Below are 17,654 nucleotides of genomic sequence, written 5' to 3'. Positions count from 1 at the left end.
TATGTTTTCTCAACTCCTCTTCTGGAACTACACACCAGAACAAACTGTAGAACTGTTGCACACCCTGGAAGAGGAAATGGCAACCCACTCCAGTATTCTTGCCTGGAAAATCCCATGGACAGTGGAGCCTGGTGGGCTATAGTCCATGGCGTGGCAAAGAGTCGGACACAACTGAATCGACTTAACACATTGAACCCTCACCTAGAAATCTGCCTTAATGTACATTTCCCTCTTTACCCGTATAGGCTGACAGCCTTTGTCACCAAATGCTTTGGCCAGGCTCAGCAATTCATCTTCATTGACGACAAGAACATCCAGGATGCTCTTGAGTGGATGGCAGGAAACCAGCTCTCCAGTGGCTGCTACGACAATGTGGGAAATCTCCTTCACACCGCTATGAAGGTGCGGCCTGCCCAGGGGCCTGGAGTCCCTGAGAAGAACTTGACAGAACTTGATTGCACAGAATCAAGAGAGTGCTGGCCTGGGGTTTGGTTCTTTAGGTCTCTGGCCTGGCTAAGGGGTGACCTTTGTCAATATTCTTAGCCAGTTTGAGCCTGAGCTTCCATGTCTGTGAAATGAGAAGATGTGCTAGGACATGGTTCTCATGGTGCAGTCCCCAGGTTCAGCAGTACCGGCACCACCTGAGAACTTGTTTGAAATGCTAATTCCAGCTCTCACCCCAGACCTAGTCAGAGGAACTCTGGGGAATGTGGGCCAGCATTTGTATTTTAATGTAACCCTTTGGGTGATTCAAATACTTGCTAAAGTTTGAGGACCATTGGACTAGAAGGTCTCTGAGCATTTTACTAACTCCCTAAGTCTGAAGCAAAGCCATTTGCTCTGGTGGGGATTCCTAGGCAGCCCAATACCTCTTTTTTTTTTTTTTTCTTTTAAAAATAATTTTTCTATTTAAAAAAAGTAATTATTTGTTTATTTTGGCTGGGCTGGATTTTTGCTGCAGCACAGGCTCAGTAGTTGCTATGCACAGGCTTAGTTGCCTCAGGGTATTTGGGATCTTAGTTACCCAACCAGGGATCAAACTCAAGTCCACTGCATTGGAAGACAGATACTTAACCACTGGACCACCAGGGAAGTCCCCAGCCCAGTTTTTATTGCAAGGGGGTCTACTCTCTGCCAGGCGCTATGTACTCCGTTTATTTGATGTTTAATGTTCTTGTTTAGTTGCTTAGTCGTGTCTGACTCTTTACGACCCCATGGACTGCAACCCTGCCAGGCTCCTCAATCCATGGGATTTCCCATGGGTTGTCATTTCCTTTTCTGGGGGATCTTACCTGTGTCTCTTGCATCTCCTGTTTTGGCAGGCAGATTCTTTACCACTAAGCTACCTGGGAAGCCCATTTAATGTTTACAACAAATCAATATGCTGAGTCCTAGCATGGGGCTTCCCAGGTGGCTCAGTGGGTAATGAATCCACGTGTGATGCAGGAGATGTGAGTCTGATTCCCGGGTTGGGAAGATCCCCCGGAGAGCGTGGCAACCCACTCTAGTATTAGTGTCTAGAGAATCTCGTGGACAGAGGAACCTGGCGGGGCATAGTCCATAGAGTCACAAAGTGTTGGACACGACTGAAGCAACTGAGCATGCACATACAAGTCCTGGCATACCATTTTTAATTCCATTTTACAGATGAAGAAACTAGGTGCGGGGGTTAAGTGAAGTGCCCAAGGTGATTGTGGGCACAGGACTGTCATTTGAACCCCAGCAGTTGGACTCCAGGGGCATTTCTCACCTCCATTCACTGCACTGCCTGACCCCTCCCAACACAGGGTGAGGTGCTGGGGTGTAAGCAGCTCTTGTTCAATTCAGAACAGACCCAGTGAAAGAAAGACTGAACCAACTTTCCTGAAGGAATCATTATTGCTATTCCAGGCCCTGGATTAAAAATCTTGAGTGTTGAAAACAAAAGCTGTGTATGATTCATTAGTATTCCTTATGCAAGGTCCTTGCAGTGTCCCCCATGTGTATAGTACAAGCCTGGATGTGACTAGAACAAGATTCTAGAGGTTTTTCCTCCTCCTGTCTTACCAGAGCTGGCCAGTCTGTCAAGAAACACATCATTTGTCTTGTCAAGTTTGGTGGTTTGGTCCTTAGTGGGAGCTCTGGACTTTAACTCCTTGGGCTCAAATCCCAGCCCTTCAGCTTATTAGTTGTATATTCTTGAACAAACTATTTCACCTTTTTAAGTGTTTGTTCTTTTATCTATTGAACAAAGATCATAATTTAGATTACATATTTTTTTAAAGAAAAAACCAATATTCTTCTGTGAAAGTCATTAATCAAGGACAGGTGTCACCTAATGTCTCCTGGAAAAGAGGCTGAGCTTTATGCCACTTGAGGGGAACATTCATCTGGGGAGGCTCAGATTCAGTAAAAACCTGAGAATAAGAAATTCTCAGATTCTTCTTATCCCCTGCTTCCTTCTTCTTCTTTTTTTTTAATCTGTTATGCTTCCTAACCCCTTCTCTTGGGTTTCCTAAATACCACTCAGAGCTGAAGACCTCATGTTACTTCTTGAAGGTTACTTGAAGGTCACTGTTGGAGGCTGGGCGTCACTGAAGTCCTTCCAGTCCTCCTCCCCGCCCCCACCCACTGTCTGTCCTGGAGTCTTGAAGTCCAGTCAGCCTCTGGAAAGGAGCACTTTTTTATTTTCTTAATTCAAAAATTGAGTGGAATGGGGTGGGAGGTGGGACAGAGGTTCAAGAGGGAGGGAACATACGTATACCTATGACTGATTCATGTTGATGTATGGCAGAAACTAACACAATATTGTTAAGCAATTATCCTTCAGGTAAAAAATAATAATAAATAAATAATTTTGTTTTAATTGGAAGATAATTGCTTTACAGTGTTGTGTTAGCTTTTGCTGTACAACAGTGGGATTAGGTACATGAGTATATACGTCCCCCTCCCTCTTGAGCCTTCCTTCTACCTCCCTCCCACGCTCCCACCCCCATCTCACCCCTTTAGGTCATCACAGAGCACTGAGCTGAGCTCCCTGTACTATCCAGCAGCTTCCCACTAGCTATGTATTTTACACAAACCAGTGTATTATATGTCAATATTACTCTGTCAATTCATCCCACCCTCCCCCACCCCTGTGTCCACATGTCTGTTCCCTGCATCTGCTAATTCATCTGTTCAGAGGGGACACCTTTTTGTAGTTTGTAGTTTGCACACAATTCTTGCACGTGCTGGCTGCGGCCTTGACTTCCTGTCTCCCTGTCTCCCTCCAGGGTGGAGTTGATGATGAGGTCTCCTTGACTGCCTACATCACGGCTGCATTGTTGGAGATGGGCAAGACCACAGATGTGAGTTTCTCTAGCTCCTCCCCTTGACACTCTCTGGATCATGACTATTTCTAGAGAAAGTTACCTAGTTTTGTCCCTCTCCAGCCAGTAAAGGACAGAAATGGTAGGGACCTAACAGAAGCAGAAGATATTAAGAAGAGGTGGTAAGAATACACAGAACTGTACAAAAAAGATCTTCATGACCCAGATAATCACGATGCTGTGATCACTCACCTAGAGCCAGACATCCTGGAATGTGAAGTCAAGTGGGCCTTAGGGAGCATCGCTATGAACAAAGCTAGTGGAGGTGATGGCATTCCAGTTGAGCTATTTCAAATCCTGAAAGATGATGCTGTCAAAGTGCTGCACTCAATATGCCAACAAATTTGGAAAACTCAGCAGTGGCCACAGGACTGGAAAACGTCAGTTTTCATTCCAATCCCAAAGAAAGGTAATGCCAAAGAACGCTCAGACTACCACACCATTGCACTCATCTCACACAATAGTAAAGTGATGCTTAAAATTCTCCAAGCCAGGCTTCAGCAATACGTGAACTGTGAACTTCCAGATGTTCAAGTTGGCTTTAGAAAAGGCAGAGGAACCAGAGGTCAAATTGCCAACATCCACTAGATCATGGAAAAAGCAAGAGAGTTCCAGAAAAACATCTATTTCTGCTTTATTGACTATGCCAAAGCCTTTGACTGTGTGGATCACAATAAACTGTGGACAATTCTGAAAGAGATGGGAATACCAGACCACCTGACCTGACTCTTGAGAAACCTGTATACAGGTCAGGAAGCAACAGTTAGAACTGGACATGGAACAACAGACTGGTTCCAAATAGGAAAAGGAGTACGTCAAGGTTGTATGTTGTCATCCTGCTTATTTAACTAATATGCAGAGTACATCATGAGAAACGCTGGGCTAGAGGAAGCACAAGCTGGAATCCAGATTGCCGGGAGAAGTATCAGTAACCTCAGATATGCAGATGACACCACCCTTATGGCAGAAAGTGAAGAAGAACTAAAGAGCCTCTTGATGAAAGTGAAAGAGAAGCGTGAAAATGTTGGCTTAAAACTCAACATTCAGAAAATGAAGATCATGGCATCTGGTCCCATCACTTCATGGCAAATAGATGGGGAAACAGTGGAAACAGTGTCAGACTTTATTTTCCTGGGCTCCAAAATCACTGCAGATGGTGATTGCAGCCATGAAATTAAAAGACGCTTACTCCTTGGAAGGAAAGTTATGACCAACCTAGACAGCGTATTGAAAAGCAGAGACTTTACTTTGTCAGCAAAGGTCCGTCTAGTCAAGGCTATGGTTTTTCCAGTAGTCATGTATGGATGTGAGAGTTGGACTATAAAGGATGCTGAGTGCCGAAGAATTGATGCTTTTGAACTGTGGTGTTGGGGAAGACTCTTGAGAGTCTCTTGGACTGCAAGGAGATCCAACCAGTCCATCCTAAAGGAGATCAGTCCTGGGTGTTCATTGGAAGGACTGATGTTGAAGCTGAAACTCCAATACTATGGCCACCTGATGCGGACAGCTGACTCATTTGAAAAGATCCTGATGCTAGGAACGATTGAGAGCAGGAGGAGAAGGGGACAACAGAGGATGAGATGGTTGGATGGCATCACCAACTCAATGGACATGGATTTGGATGGACTCCAGGAGTTGGTGATGTACAGAGGGGCCTGGCGTGCTGTGGTTTATGGGGTTGCAAAGAGGCAGACATGACTGAGTGACTGAACTGAGAACTGAGAGTCTTTTAAACTCAAAAGAGGATATTCCTTATCACCTCCACTTTTTAAAGGAATGCCTTCTAAATTCAGTTCTTCATCTTTACTTTTCAGGATCCAATGGTGAGTCAGGGGCTGCAGTGTCTCAAGAGTTCCGTTTCCTCTACCACCAACCTGTACACACAGGCCCTCCTTGCTTATACATTCTCTCTGGCTGGGGACACAGACATCAGAAACATTCTTCTTGGAAAGCTAGATCAACAGGCTATTGTCTCAGGTATGTTGGTCCTGTTAGCTTTTGCTTTGTTTTTTTTTTTGCCACACTGCATGGTATGCAGAACTTCCCAGACCAGGGATCAAACCCCCTTGGATGCCAGGGAAGTCCTTTTTATTTTTTGTCATGACATATGGCTTGCAGGATCTTAGTTCCCTGACCAGGGATCGAACCCAGGTCTACAACAGTGAAAGCTCTGGGTCCCAACCACTGGACTCCCAGGGAAGTCCCAGTTTTTTCGAAATTGTGAAAAGATGTGAAAAATTTCCCTAGTCTCCATAGTCCCACATATGTTCAGTTCTAGGATTCATTTTAGTAAAAGTTAAGTCATGAAATCACTACTAATAGTTTTGTGGGAAAACCCCTGAAAGTCCTCAATAAGCATGTTATATTTTTAACATGAAGAGAAAATAGATGGTAGAAGCTGGTCAGAAAATGTACTGGCATTGGAGAATCCCCAGTTTAACAGTTCTTTGGTGTAAAGCCACTGAGGTTGATGGGGTAAGATGAACTTAGAGATTTCTCGAGGTCCTTCTCAAACTTTGGATATATTTAAGAATAATTTGCAATATTCTGGGAATTCCCTATTGGTCCAGTGGCGAAGACTCAGCACTTTTACTACTCTAAGATCCCTAAGATCCCGCAAGTCCTGTGGCATGGCCAAAAATAATTAGATATTCTAACAGATCTTGTAGATAAAATATTACTGCGTTTTATTTACCTAGCTCTTTATTTAAAATTATACTGCCAGGCAGAAATTTAATCTCAGCTTTCATTTATACAAATGTCATTGCTGCATTGCCCTCTCATCAGGGCCCTGGGTAGGTTTTTGGCCTGTGTATAAGCAACTCTAGTCCTGGAATGGGGATCTCCGACAGTGGGCGGAGTTATATCCGCTCAGGCATATATCAACTTTACGTGATTGTCTCTTCCTCATTAGCTTGCTTTGTAGGCTCACATGTTTTCTTTTGTTCTTCCGCTTAGATTGCCTCCTTTGGGCTATGTATTTATTATCTCTGAACTTACATATTTATATTAAAATGTTATTTTTTGGCTGTGTCAGGTCTTAGTTGCTGTATGCAGGATTTTTCATTGAGGTTCACAGACTCTCTAGTTGCAATGTGGGCTTAGTTCCTCTGTGGCATATGGGACCTTAGTTCCCTGAGCAGGGATCAAACCTTTGTCCCCTGCATTGCAAGGCATATTCATAACAACTGGACCACCAGGAAAGTCCCTAAACTTATATTTAATAAGACTTCTAGCTTCCACTCCTCATTTCTAGTTGCTGTTCTTTATCTTCAATTTACCATTGTGGCTGTCATAGAGATGGGATTTGACCTCATCATCTACTTGCTTGCTCTCATTAGCATTTCTTCTGTGGTTTCTCAGTGTTTTTATGCGTATTCTCCCATATGTTATCATTGCTGGAGGCATTTACTGATGCTCCCAGCTTTACCCAAGGGAATTATGTGTGGGTATACACATATTCACACACAGACACAAATTTTTGCATATACATTATGGCCAGTAAGTCAGAAGATTTGAGAAATATTTTTTTCTGACTGGTGATTCATTTTTGGTTATTACTTTCTCTGATTTGGGGCTTCCCAGGTGGTTCAGGGGTGAAGAATCCACCTGCCAATGAAGAAGACACGGGTTTGATCCCTGGTTGGGGAAGATCCCCTCGAAAAGGAAATGGCAACCCATTACAGTATTCTTGCCTGGAGAATTCCATGGACAGAGGAGCCTGGTGGGCTACAGCCCATGGGGTCACACAGAGTCAGACATGACTGAAGCAACTTGGCACACTTGGTGCACACACATTTACAAAGTGAAAATGGGAAAGTCATTTCCTTCCAAGACTTTGCTAATCATGCGTTTTTCTCCACAGGAGAATCCATTCACTGGAGCCAGAAACCTGCTCCGACTTCAGATGCCAGCCCTTGGTCTCAGCCTGAGGCTGTCGATGTGGAACTCACGGCCTATGTATTATTGACCTTGCTTAGCAAAGACGACCTGACTCAAAAGGAGCTAGGCAAGGCCACCAGCATAGTGGCTTGGTTGAGCAAGCAGCAAAATGCATATGGGGGCTTCTCTTCCACTCAGGTAAATAGCTTGGTCCTCTGCCGTTTATCAGGTAGGATTGGATCCCACATGGAGAGAGAGGAAAAACAATAACCCTTGCCCTCTAGGTCTGGGGACTAATCATTGTACAGCAAGGGGGAAAATCATGTTTGAAAAAGACATAGAAGAATTCATAAAATTAAGTCACATGGGCACACAAATAGTACTATACGTATTTAAGTCTTACTTTGTAGAGTATGGAACATCACAAGATCCATGTTGTACATGTAAAGAGGACATGTTTAATTATGGCTAAATTTACATAGTCTTAAATTGGAAAGCCAGTTATGGGGTCTGTAAGCATAAAGGCATGACTTTATGGGCATACCTCCTTCTTCTATTTCAGGTACTGGAAATCTGGTAAGACATAGTCTTTAAAAAGTTTACAATCTAGAAGGAAAGCTAGGAAAAGTTGTATATACTACAAAGTAGGATCTGCCTTATTCCCAGATGATGAAAAGATTGTCACATGGCATAATGGTTAAGGGACGCAGGTGGCTCAGACGGTAAAAAGAATCTGCCTGCAGTGCTGGAGACCTGGGCTCAATCTCTGGGTTGTGAAGATCCCCTGAAGAAGGGAATGGCAACCCACTCCAGTATTCTTGCCTGGAGAATCTCATGGACAGAGGAGCCTAGCGGGCTTGAGTTCATGGGGTGGCAAAGAGTCAGACATGACTGAATGACTAACACACACACACACACACACACACACACACACACACAATGGCTAAGAAAGCTTGTCCTTCAAGGATGGATTTTCCAAGGATCCTGTGATACCCTGTGTCACAGAAGATCTTTATGCAATTTAATAACTTGGAAGAACATGTGATTTTTAGGGCTATCAAGCTACTGCTGTTTCCCCCCCCCCAAATAAGGAGACTGCAAAACCGATATTAAACAATGATCCACTCACTCCTAATAATAACCTGTTCTGAAGCGAGGCTTCATTGCTGAGTATGAATATATGAAATTAAGCCTAACAACCTATGATGTCTGATAATAACTTGATGGTGATTTTCTATGCAGGTAAGATGTGATTTCTATGAGCTCTATGAGATTTCTAAAGCTCTATGAGCTTTCCCAGCATGGCTGAATGTGGATCTTAGAGTCTTAGAGGAGGTATCATTCAAACTAGCAAACACTAATCAGGTGTCTAGGCTTGAGGGTTGTTGGAAGTTACTTCCAGCGGCTCACAAAACAGTAAGTACGTGCCTATTGTTGTCAGGACACCGTGGTGGCACTCCAAGCTCTTGCCAAGTATGCCGCCACTGCCTACGTGCAGTCAAAGGAAGTCAATGTGGCAGTGAAATCCGCTCAGAATTTCCAGCACACCTTCAAAGTTCAAGCTGCCAACCGTCTGGTGTTTCAGCAGAAGATGTTGCCCCATATCCCTGGGGTGTACACCTTGGAGGCCTCAGGCCAGGGCTGTGTTTATGCGCAGGTAAGCAGAGCTCTGGGCTTCCCAGGTGGCTCAGTGGTAAACGATCCACCTGAAATGCAAGAGACATGGGTTCAATCCCTGGGTTGGGAAGATCCCTAGAAGAAGGGAGTGGCAACCCACTTCAGTATTCTTGCCTGGAACATCCCATGGACAGGGAAGCCTGGCGGGCGACAGTCCCTGGGGCCGCAGAGTCAGGCACAACTGAGAGACTAAACAACAAAGCCAAGCTCCAGCAGGACTAGTGTGAGTTGGGGAGGAGAGTCTGAGAGTATCTCGACCTCCAGCAGAACCTTCTCTATCTTACTTGTAAGGAAAGTCATTCAAACCATACAATCTTTAAAAATTCTCCCCAACCCTGATTTCTCCAACTGTTTTTTGTTTCCTCCACCTAGATCGTGCTGAGATATAATATCCTCCCTCTGATAAGTGGGAAGGCCTTTAGTCTTAGTGTGAAAACAAGGAACACTCAGTGTAAGCAACATACTTCACTTGGATCCTTGGTGCTGACGATCCAAACCAGGTGAGGAGAGCAGAGAGGGTTTGGGGGGCATCTAGGATGGGGTGGCTGAGCTGGAGTGTGTGTGTACCTGTGTCTGTGTGTGTGTGTGTGTGTGTGTATTGTGAACACACAGGGTGCTGAGAGGGAAGACAGTGGGCTGACACAGGTTTGCTCCTTTCTGCCCTCAGTTATGTGGGGAGTCGCAGCTCTTCCAATATGGCTATTGTGGAGGTCAAAATGCTTTCTGGATTCAGTCCTGTGGAGGGCACCAATCAGTTAGTAAGTTGCTTCTGTTTTTTAGTTTTGAAGGGGGACTAATGATCATAGCTTTTAATTATCATTAAAAAGCTGTTGAGTTGGGCATGATGGTTTATACATGCAACTAACTCATGATTATAGTTTCTAAATGGGCTACAAAGATGCATTGAGTATATGAGATTGAGGGCAGGTGGAGAAGAGGGCAACAGAGGATGAGATGGTTGGATGGCATCATCAACTCGATGGACAAGAGTTTGAGAAAGCTCCTGGAGATGGTGAAGGAGAGGGAAGCCTGGCATGCTGCAGTCCATGGGATTGCAAAGAGTCATACATGACTGAGTGACTGAACATAAACAGTATGATATGGAGCCAGTTACTGTCTTGGTTCCTTTTTCTTATGTTTTTCCATGTTAAGAAAACATATATTGCTTTTGTAACCGTGGCAGAGCTTTGCAAGATGACCCTAGAGGATAAGAAAGGCTCTGGCTCTCAGTCTCTCTCTTTTTTTCCATCCTTTCTTATTCAGCTTCTCCAGCAACCACTGGTGAAGAAGGTTGAATCTGAAATTGACACACTCAACATCTACTTGGAAGAGGTATGGGGTCAGGAACTGAACCAAAGTGCTTAATTGCTATGTGTCTTTTCAGCTTCCCTTCCAATGTACATATACTAGTGTCACACACATGAGGCTGAGCAACCTGAGAGGGTCAGTGTTCACAACCACTTTGGAGTAAGCCCTGTATAGTTTCTTTTGGAACAACTCTGGTGAGTGAACAACTCTGGGGCTTCCCTTGTGGCCTAGATGGTAAAGAATCTGCTTGCAATGCAGGAGAACTGAGTTTGATCCCTGGATTGGGAAGATCCCTTGAAGAAGGGAATGGCAACCTACTCCAGTATTCCTGCCTGGAGAATTCCATGGACAGAGGAGCCTGGCAGGCTATAGTTCATGGGATCACAAAGAACTGAACATGACTGAGAGACTAACATACACACACACTGCTTAGCGTATCAGGAACAACCCTGAAATCATCATTCTGTAGTTTAAATGATGCTTTCATACACACCTTCCCTGAGTCTCACATACCACCCCTCCTTCTACGTAAGGAGACTGAGGCTGAAGTGACCGAGTAGGTGTGCTTCTCAACTCAACCTTTTTGTCAGGAGTCAAGGTGGGAGTTGAACCTGGGGATACTAATTTCCACAACACCATTCCTAAGACTGCAGTGGCCAGATGGTCTGGGTACCAAGCCAGATTTGTCAGTCAGCTTCTAACTCGAGACATCAAGTCCAATGGTCTAAAAGCCAATCATGATTATATCTGTGACCATTTCCTTTTTTCTGTATCTTCTGCCCTTTTCTCTTTACCAGTATCATCAGAGGGCAATCTTATTCACGTTTGACAAAAGTTACTTTTGGCTTTATATCTCTTCTCTGTTGTTCTTTGTTATTTGATTATTTGGTTTTGGTGCTCTGTTTAATTAATTTCTTCCTTTTAAAAAATTATTATTATTTTTGGGCCCAAGGCTTGAGGGATCTTAGCTCCTGGACTAGAGATTGAACCCGGGTCCATGTAGTGAAAGCACTGAGTTGTAACCACCAGACTACCAGGTGGAACTGGAGACTACCAGGGAACTCCTTTTTTGTTTTGGGCTGAAGACAGGAGAAAAGGATATTTTCTGTCATTCTTTTTCTAACTTCGTAAATTGAATGCTAAATTTGTTTATTTTTAATCTCTCACTTTCTGATTAATTTAAACTATAAGTTTCCCTCTAAGTATATTCATTGTCCAACAATTTTTGACCTTCATTGTTTTCCTTAACTACTTACTTTATATTTTAATTTTTTGAAAATTCATGGGATATTTAAAGCCACTTTTTTGTTACTAATTTCTAATTTTATTCCACTATGGTCTGAGATCATGATAGTGAGCTTCTAAAATGCACTGAGTTTTCTTTTGTGACCTAATATGTGGTCTGTTTTTGGAAATGTTCATTGTGTGCTACAAAAGAATATCCAGGTCCTTTCTCTTGGGTCGGGAAGATCCTATGGAGAAGGAAATGGCAACCCACTCCAGTACTCTTGCTTGGAAAATTCCATGGATGGAGGAGCCTGGTAGGCTGCAGTCCATGGGGTCGCAAAGAGTCGGACACAACAGAGTGACATCACTTTCTCTTTTTCTTTCTCTTCTCTTGCTTACGGATTTGATCTAGATCTAAAAGTCCAAAATGATTATTTTTGTTGTTCATGCCTTTGTTATCCCTGCTTATTTTTTCTGCTCCATCTATCAGTTTTTGGAAATTTGTCAAAATTTGCAATTACAGTGGTTGATTGGTCTTTTATCCATTTAGCTATGCTATTCTGTCAGTCATTTCTTGATATATTTTTTGATTATATAATTAGGGTTGTATGTTTTATGAACATATCTTTTTCAATTTCCTTTTCATTAGTATATACTGTCCTTCATTTACATTATATATATCTTTGCCTTAGATTTCTACACACGTGCACTCTTTTTTCTTTGCCTTAGATTCTATCTGATCAGATATTAAGTCTGCTATCCCAGCTTTCTTTTGGTGTATATTAGTCATTTGCTTTAAATCTTTATGATAACTAAATGATTGATGAGAACAGTGGTACTAAAGACGTTTTTTCAGGACCCCTCTATACTCTTTTTTTTTTCATTAAAAAAATTTTTTTTATTTTACTTTACAATACTGTATTGGTTTTGCCATACATTGACATGAATCCACCACGGGTGTACACGTGTTCCCAATCCTGATCCCCCCTCCCACCTCTGTCCCCATATCATCTCTCTGGGTCATCCCAGTGCACCAGTCCCAAGTATCCTGTATCCTGTATTGAACCTAGACTGGCGATTTGTTTCTTACATGATAGTATACATGTTTAAATGCCATTCTCCCAAATCATCCCACCCTCTCCCTCTCCCACAGAGTCCAAAAGTCTGTTCTATACATCTGTGTCTCTTTTGCTGTCTTGCATACAGGGTCATCATTACCATCTTTCTAAATTCCATATATATGTGTTAGTATACTGTATTGGTGTTTTTCTTTCTGGCTTACTTCACTCTGTATAATTGGCTCCAGTTTCGTCCACCTCATTAGAACGGATTCAAATGTATTCTTTTAATGGCTGAGTAATACTCCATTGTGTATATGTACCACAGCTTTCTTATCCATTCATCTGCTGATGGACATCTAGGTTGTTTCCATGTTCTGGCTATTATAAACAGTGCTGCAATGAACATTGGGGTACACGTGTCTCTTTCAATTCTGGTTTCCTCAGTGTGTATGCCCAGCAGTGGGATTGCTGGGTCATAAGGCAGTTCTATTTCCAGTTTTTTAAGGAATCGCCAAACTGTTCTCCACAGTGGCTGTACTAGTTTGCATTCCCACCAACAGTATAAGAGGGTTCTCTTTTCTCCACACCCTCTCCAGCATTTACTGCTTGTAGACGTTCGGATCACAGCCATTCTGACTGGTGTGAAATGGTATCTCATTGTGGTCTTGATTTGCATTTCTCTGATAATGAGTCCTCTATACGCTTAAATGATCTCAAAGAGCTGATGATAGCGTGGGTTACATCTATTTATCTTATTAGAAGAGATAATGTCTTATCTTATTAGACATTTATTAGAAACTAAAAATGAGAAAAACATTAAAATATTTATTAAGCTACTTAAAAACAATAGTAATAAGCTCACAACATTTTAATATAACATTTCATGACAAATGTATTTCCCAAAACAACAAAAAAATTAGTGAGACTAGCAGATTGTTTTACATTTTTGCTTTAATATCTAGCTTAATCAGAGAGAGTGAAATTCTCCAGTCTGCTTCGGCATTCAATCTGTCGTAATATCACACATCAAGTAGTCCCCTTCCACTAGTACAGTGAAAGAGGATGAGAATGAAAAAAGTAAATAATGTCTTAGTATTATTCCCAAAATAATTCTGCTCTCACAAATTGCCAGATAGTCTTGGGCATTCCTGAGAATTCCCCGACGATGTTTTTAGAAGCCCTGTACCCACTCCAAGAGAAGGCAATGGCAACCCACTCCAATACTCTTGCCTGGAAGATCCCATGGACGGAGGAGCCTTTTAGGCTATAGTCCATGGGGTCGCACAGAGTCAGACACAACTGAGCGACTTCACTTTCCCTTTTCACTTTCATGCATTGGAGGAGGAAATGGCAACCCACTCCAGTATTCTTGCTTGGAGAATCCCAGGGACAGAGGAGCCTGGTGGGCTGCCGTCTATGGGGTCGCACAGAGTCGGACACGACTGAAGCGAGTTAGCAGCAGCAGCAATACCCACTCCAGTATTCTTGCCTGGAGAATCCCATGGACAGAGGAGTCTGGCAGGCTACAGTCCATGAGGTCTTGAAGAGTCAGACAGAACTGAATGACTAAATACAGAAAACATACGTTAAAAATCTCTTTCAAAATTTCTTCCACTTCAGCATTTATAACTTCACGTCTAAATTTATAACATAAATCTTATTTTTTCTATTAGATTAATTTACACAATTGTCTTGAACTCTCCATTCATTCATTTATTCAACAAACAGTTTTTGAGCGATCAACATATACCAGATACTCTTCAACATGATAGAGATGTTGCAATTAAAGTCATAGAAATGACTCCTGTCCTCATGGAGCTGATATTCTAATGGAGAGACAAACAATATGAAAATTAAAGAATACATATGTATGCACAAACATACATATTTAGGAATAGTTTTAGTAGTCATCAGTGCTATGTAGGAGTGTGGTGGGGCTAAGCCAGGATGTGACTTTTATTTTATTTTATGTATTTGCCTGCACTGGGTCTTAGTTGTGGCACTCAGGATCTTTGAACTTCATCGTGGCATGCAGGATCTTTAGTTTTGGCATGTGAACTCTTAGTTGAGGCATGTGGGATCTACTTCAACTTCCCTGACCAGGGATCGAACCCAGGCCCCCTGCATTGGGAGTTCAGAGTCTTAGCCACTGGACCATCAGAGAAGTCCAGTGTGACTGTTTTAAAGTCAGGTGGTCAGGAAAGGCCTCTGTGAGGAGATGTCATTGGATCAGAGAGCTGAATGAAGAGAGAAAACCAATCGTGTGTATAAAGCTGTTGAAGGATAATGGAAGCTTCTGTTCCTTTGGCCACTGCACTTAATTTAGTAGAGGAGCTGTAGGTTAGACCAGACCAAGAGTGGACCCATTTTACAGAAGGACCAGGAAACTGTAAGATGCTGAGAAGAAAGAGCCAGAAAGACAGCAAGAAGCAATTTTGGGAGTGGCAAGAAGCAGAGGTAGAAGGGTTTCAGGAAATCTATGTGAAGACAGCAAGAGTCTTTTTTTTTTTTTTTTCCATTTTTAAATTTATTTTAATTGGAGGCTAACTACTTTACAATACTGTGGTGGTTTTTGCCATACATGCACATGAATCAGCCATGGGTGTACATGTGTTCCCCATCCTGAACCCCCCTCCCACCTCCCACCCCATCCCATCCCTCAGGGTCATCCCAGTGCACCAGCCATGAGCACTCTGTCTCATGCATTGAACCTGGACTGGCGATCTATTTCACATATGATAATATACATGTTTCAATGCTATTCTCTCAAATCATCCCACCCTCGCCTTCTCCCACAGAGTTTAAAAGTCTGTTCTTTATATCTGTGTCTTTTTCAGCAAGAGTTATTCAATTGCAGAGATGTTATTTTCACTTTTGTTTTAATAGGATGTTTGTCTGTCTTACAGCTCGGGAAGGAAACTCAGACCTATACCTTCACCATCAGCCAAAGTGTGTTGGTCACCAACCTCAAACCAGCAACCATCAAAGTCTATGACTACTACCTGCCAGGTGAGGCCCGAGATTTACCTGCATCTCCTGACATATTTCTGCCTCCTTCTTCATGATCTCTCTCTTAATTTTCCAAATTCTCTTTCCCAAGCCAAGTGCATATCATTATCTGATTTCCTAACACACTTTGATTCAGTTATATGCCATTTTTAAAAAGTCTTCTGAACTAGACATATTTTATACAATGTGGTCCATAGACCAAAAGAACAATACTCTCTAAGGACGAACCATTCTTAATATGTTTGCTTAGATGAATAATTTACTGCAAGCATGCAAATATTAGTCATTGAAAACCTGCTGTATTCTGAATATGCTCATGAAATGAAGTCGAAGTGAGTCACTCAGTCGTGTCCGACTCTTTGCGACCCCATGGACTATAGCCTATCAGGCTTCTCCATCCATGGGATTTTCCAGGCAAGAGTGCTGGAGTGGATTGCCATTTCCTTCTCCAGGGGATCTTCCCAACCCCGGAATCGAACCCGGGTCTCCCGCATTGCAGGCAGACGCTTTACTGTCTGAGCCACCGGGGAAGCCTGAATATGCTCATAACCTATAGAAATCTTTTGGAAAGGGTTAAAGCGGTAACTTTTGTTCTAAATGGATTTTTTTAAACAGTAGCTTTTAAAATTTGTTTATTTTAATTATTTTATTTTTGGTTCTACTGGGTCTTCATTACTGTGTGTGGGCTTTTTCTAGGTACAGCGAGCAGGGGCTACTCTTTGTTGTGGTGTGTGGGCTTCGCATTGCGATGACTTCTCTTCTTGTAGAGCTTGGGTTGTAGAGCGCGGGCTCAGTAGTTGTGGCCTACCGGCTTAGCTGCTCTTTGGCATGTGGGATCTTCCTGGACCAGGGAGTGAACCCGTGTCTCCTGCATTGGCAGGCAGATTCTTCTTATCCACTGTACTGCCAGGGAGTCCTAAACTGATAACTTTTATGTAGTTTCTCTCTGAATGTATGAGGTCTGCAATATAATGATATATGTTATTTAATTTTACAGATGAACAGGCAACAATTCAGTATTCTGATTCCTGTGAATGAGGTAAGCCCAAAAGAGAGAAGGGTGGGCTTTGGGGGTTGGGTGGTAAGATTTAAAAGATAAGGAGTCCCTCTGAGTTACTAGTATTATCTTTTGGAAGCTTATATTTGATAAAAATGAACTTTCCTTTTTTGTCCTGAATTCTTTTATTTAAAAAAATTGAGGTATAGTTGTACACCATGTCCTGAACTCCTGGAAAAAAGAGTAATCATCTCTATCGTTCACACCAGAAAAAGTTAATAGTGGTAGTTGTGTGAAGGGGTTCTATGTGATTTTTAAAACCACTGGTTTTTTATTTTTCTTAGCCTGAAAAATCTTCTCATTATTAATTATATCTTTTTAGATAAAAATACTAAAGCAAAAGTAAAGATGACCTGATTCTACTTCCCTGAGATAACACTCTTGCTAATAATCCCATCCCGTGTTTTGTGAGATTCTTTTTTTTTTCCTAGACAGAAGCAAAGCTCCTCTATAACTGTGAAGACTTTCCGAGTATCATGATATCTTCTCTTCTGTCTTTGTTTTTCCCCCAGGAGAGAAGATGGAAAGAGACTAAAGAAATCCTCCATGATGTCGTGGAACAGCATTCTGCTGTCTCTGAAAGCAGAACTCATTCAGTCAAACAATTTGATTTCTCTTGTTAAAAAATAAAATGTAACCAAGTTAAACTGATGATTGAATTGACTCTGTGAGGTGATTAATGAACTGGGCAGCACTCCATCTAGCAACCAGAAGGATGCTCCAAGGCATTATTGTTGTTCAGTCGCGAAGTCCTGTCTGATTCTTTGCGACCCCATGGACTGCAGCACCCCAGGCTCCCCTGTCCTCCGATATCTCCCAGGGTGTGCTCAGATTCATGTCCATTGAGTCGGTGATGCTGTCTAATCATCTCATCCTCTGCTGCCCCCTTCTTCTCTTGCCCTCAGTCTTTCCCAGCATCAGGGTTTTTTCCCTGTGAGCCAGCTCTTTGCATCAGGTGGCCAAAGCATTGGAGCCTCAGGTTCAGCCTTAGTCCTTCCAATGAATATTCAGAGCTGTACAAAAGGAAATTAGCAAAAGAAAAGAAAGGATTATTTTTAGGCCAGGACATCTTCTTTTAGGTGG

The 17,654-nt window shown here is 42.5% G+C and overlaps 1 protein-coding gene and 1 non-coding gene across 2 annotated transcripts in view; one reads left to right on the top strand and one right to left on the bottom strand.

The window, feature by feature from the left end:
* The window catches only part of A2ML1 (alpha-2-macroglobulin like 1), a 50,113-nt gene extending 33,561 nt beyond the window's left edge, over positions 1–16,552 (top strand). The window contains exons 26-35 of the mRNA XM_052639779.1: positions 246–402; positions 3,255–3,329; positions 5,165–5,327; positions 7,216–7,430; positions 8,674–8,889; positions 9,282–9,409; positions 9,577–9,667; positions 10,173–10,241; positions 15,412–15,514; positions 16,512–16,552. Of these exons, the coding sequence (XP_052495739.1) occupies positions 246–402; positions 3,255–3,329; positions 5,165–5,327; positions 7,216–7,430; positions 8,674–8,889; positions 9,282–9,409; positions 9,577–9,667; positions 10,173–10,241; positions 15,412–15,514; positions 16,512–16,552 (1,258 nt within the window). The remainder of the gene's footprint in view (positions 1–245; positions 403–3,254; positions 3,330–5,164; positions 5,328–7,215; positions 7,431–8,673; positions 8,890–9,281; positions 9,410–9,576; positions 9,668–10,172; positions 10,242–15,411; positions 15,515–16,511) is intronic.
* Positions 14,597–14,669, bottom strand: TRNAG-CCC (transfer RNA glycine (anticodon CCC)). Its single transcript has one exon. It is a non-coding gene; the product is annotated as a tRNA-Gly (tRNA).
* Positions 16,553–17,654: the final 1,102 nt, after the last annotated feature.

Source organism: Budorcas taxicolor, chromosome 5 (assembly GCF_023091745.1).
Source record: "Budorcas taxicolor isolate Tak-1 chromosome 5, Takin1.1, whole genome shotgun sequence".
NCBI lineage: Eukaryota > Metazoa > Chordata > Mammalia > Artiodactyla > Bovidae > Budorcas > Budorcas taxicolor.
Note: the sequence above shows the minus strand (reverse complement) of the source record. Positions and strands in the feature narration are given on the sequence as shown.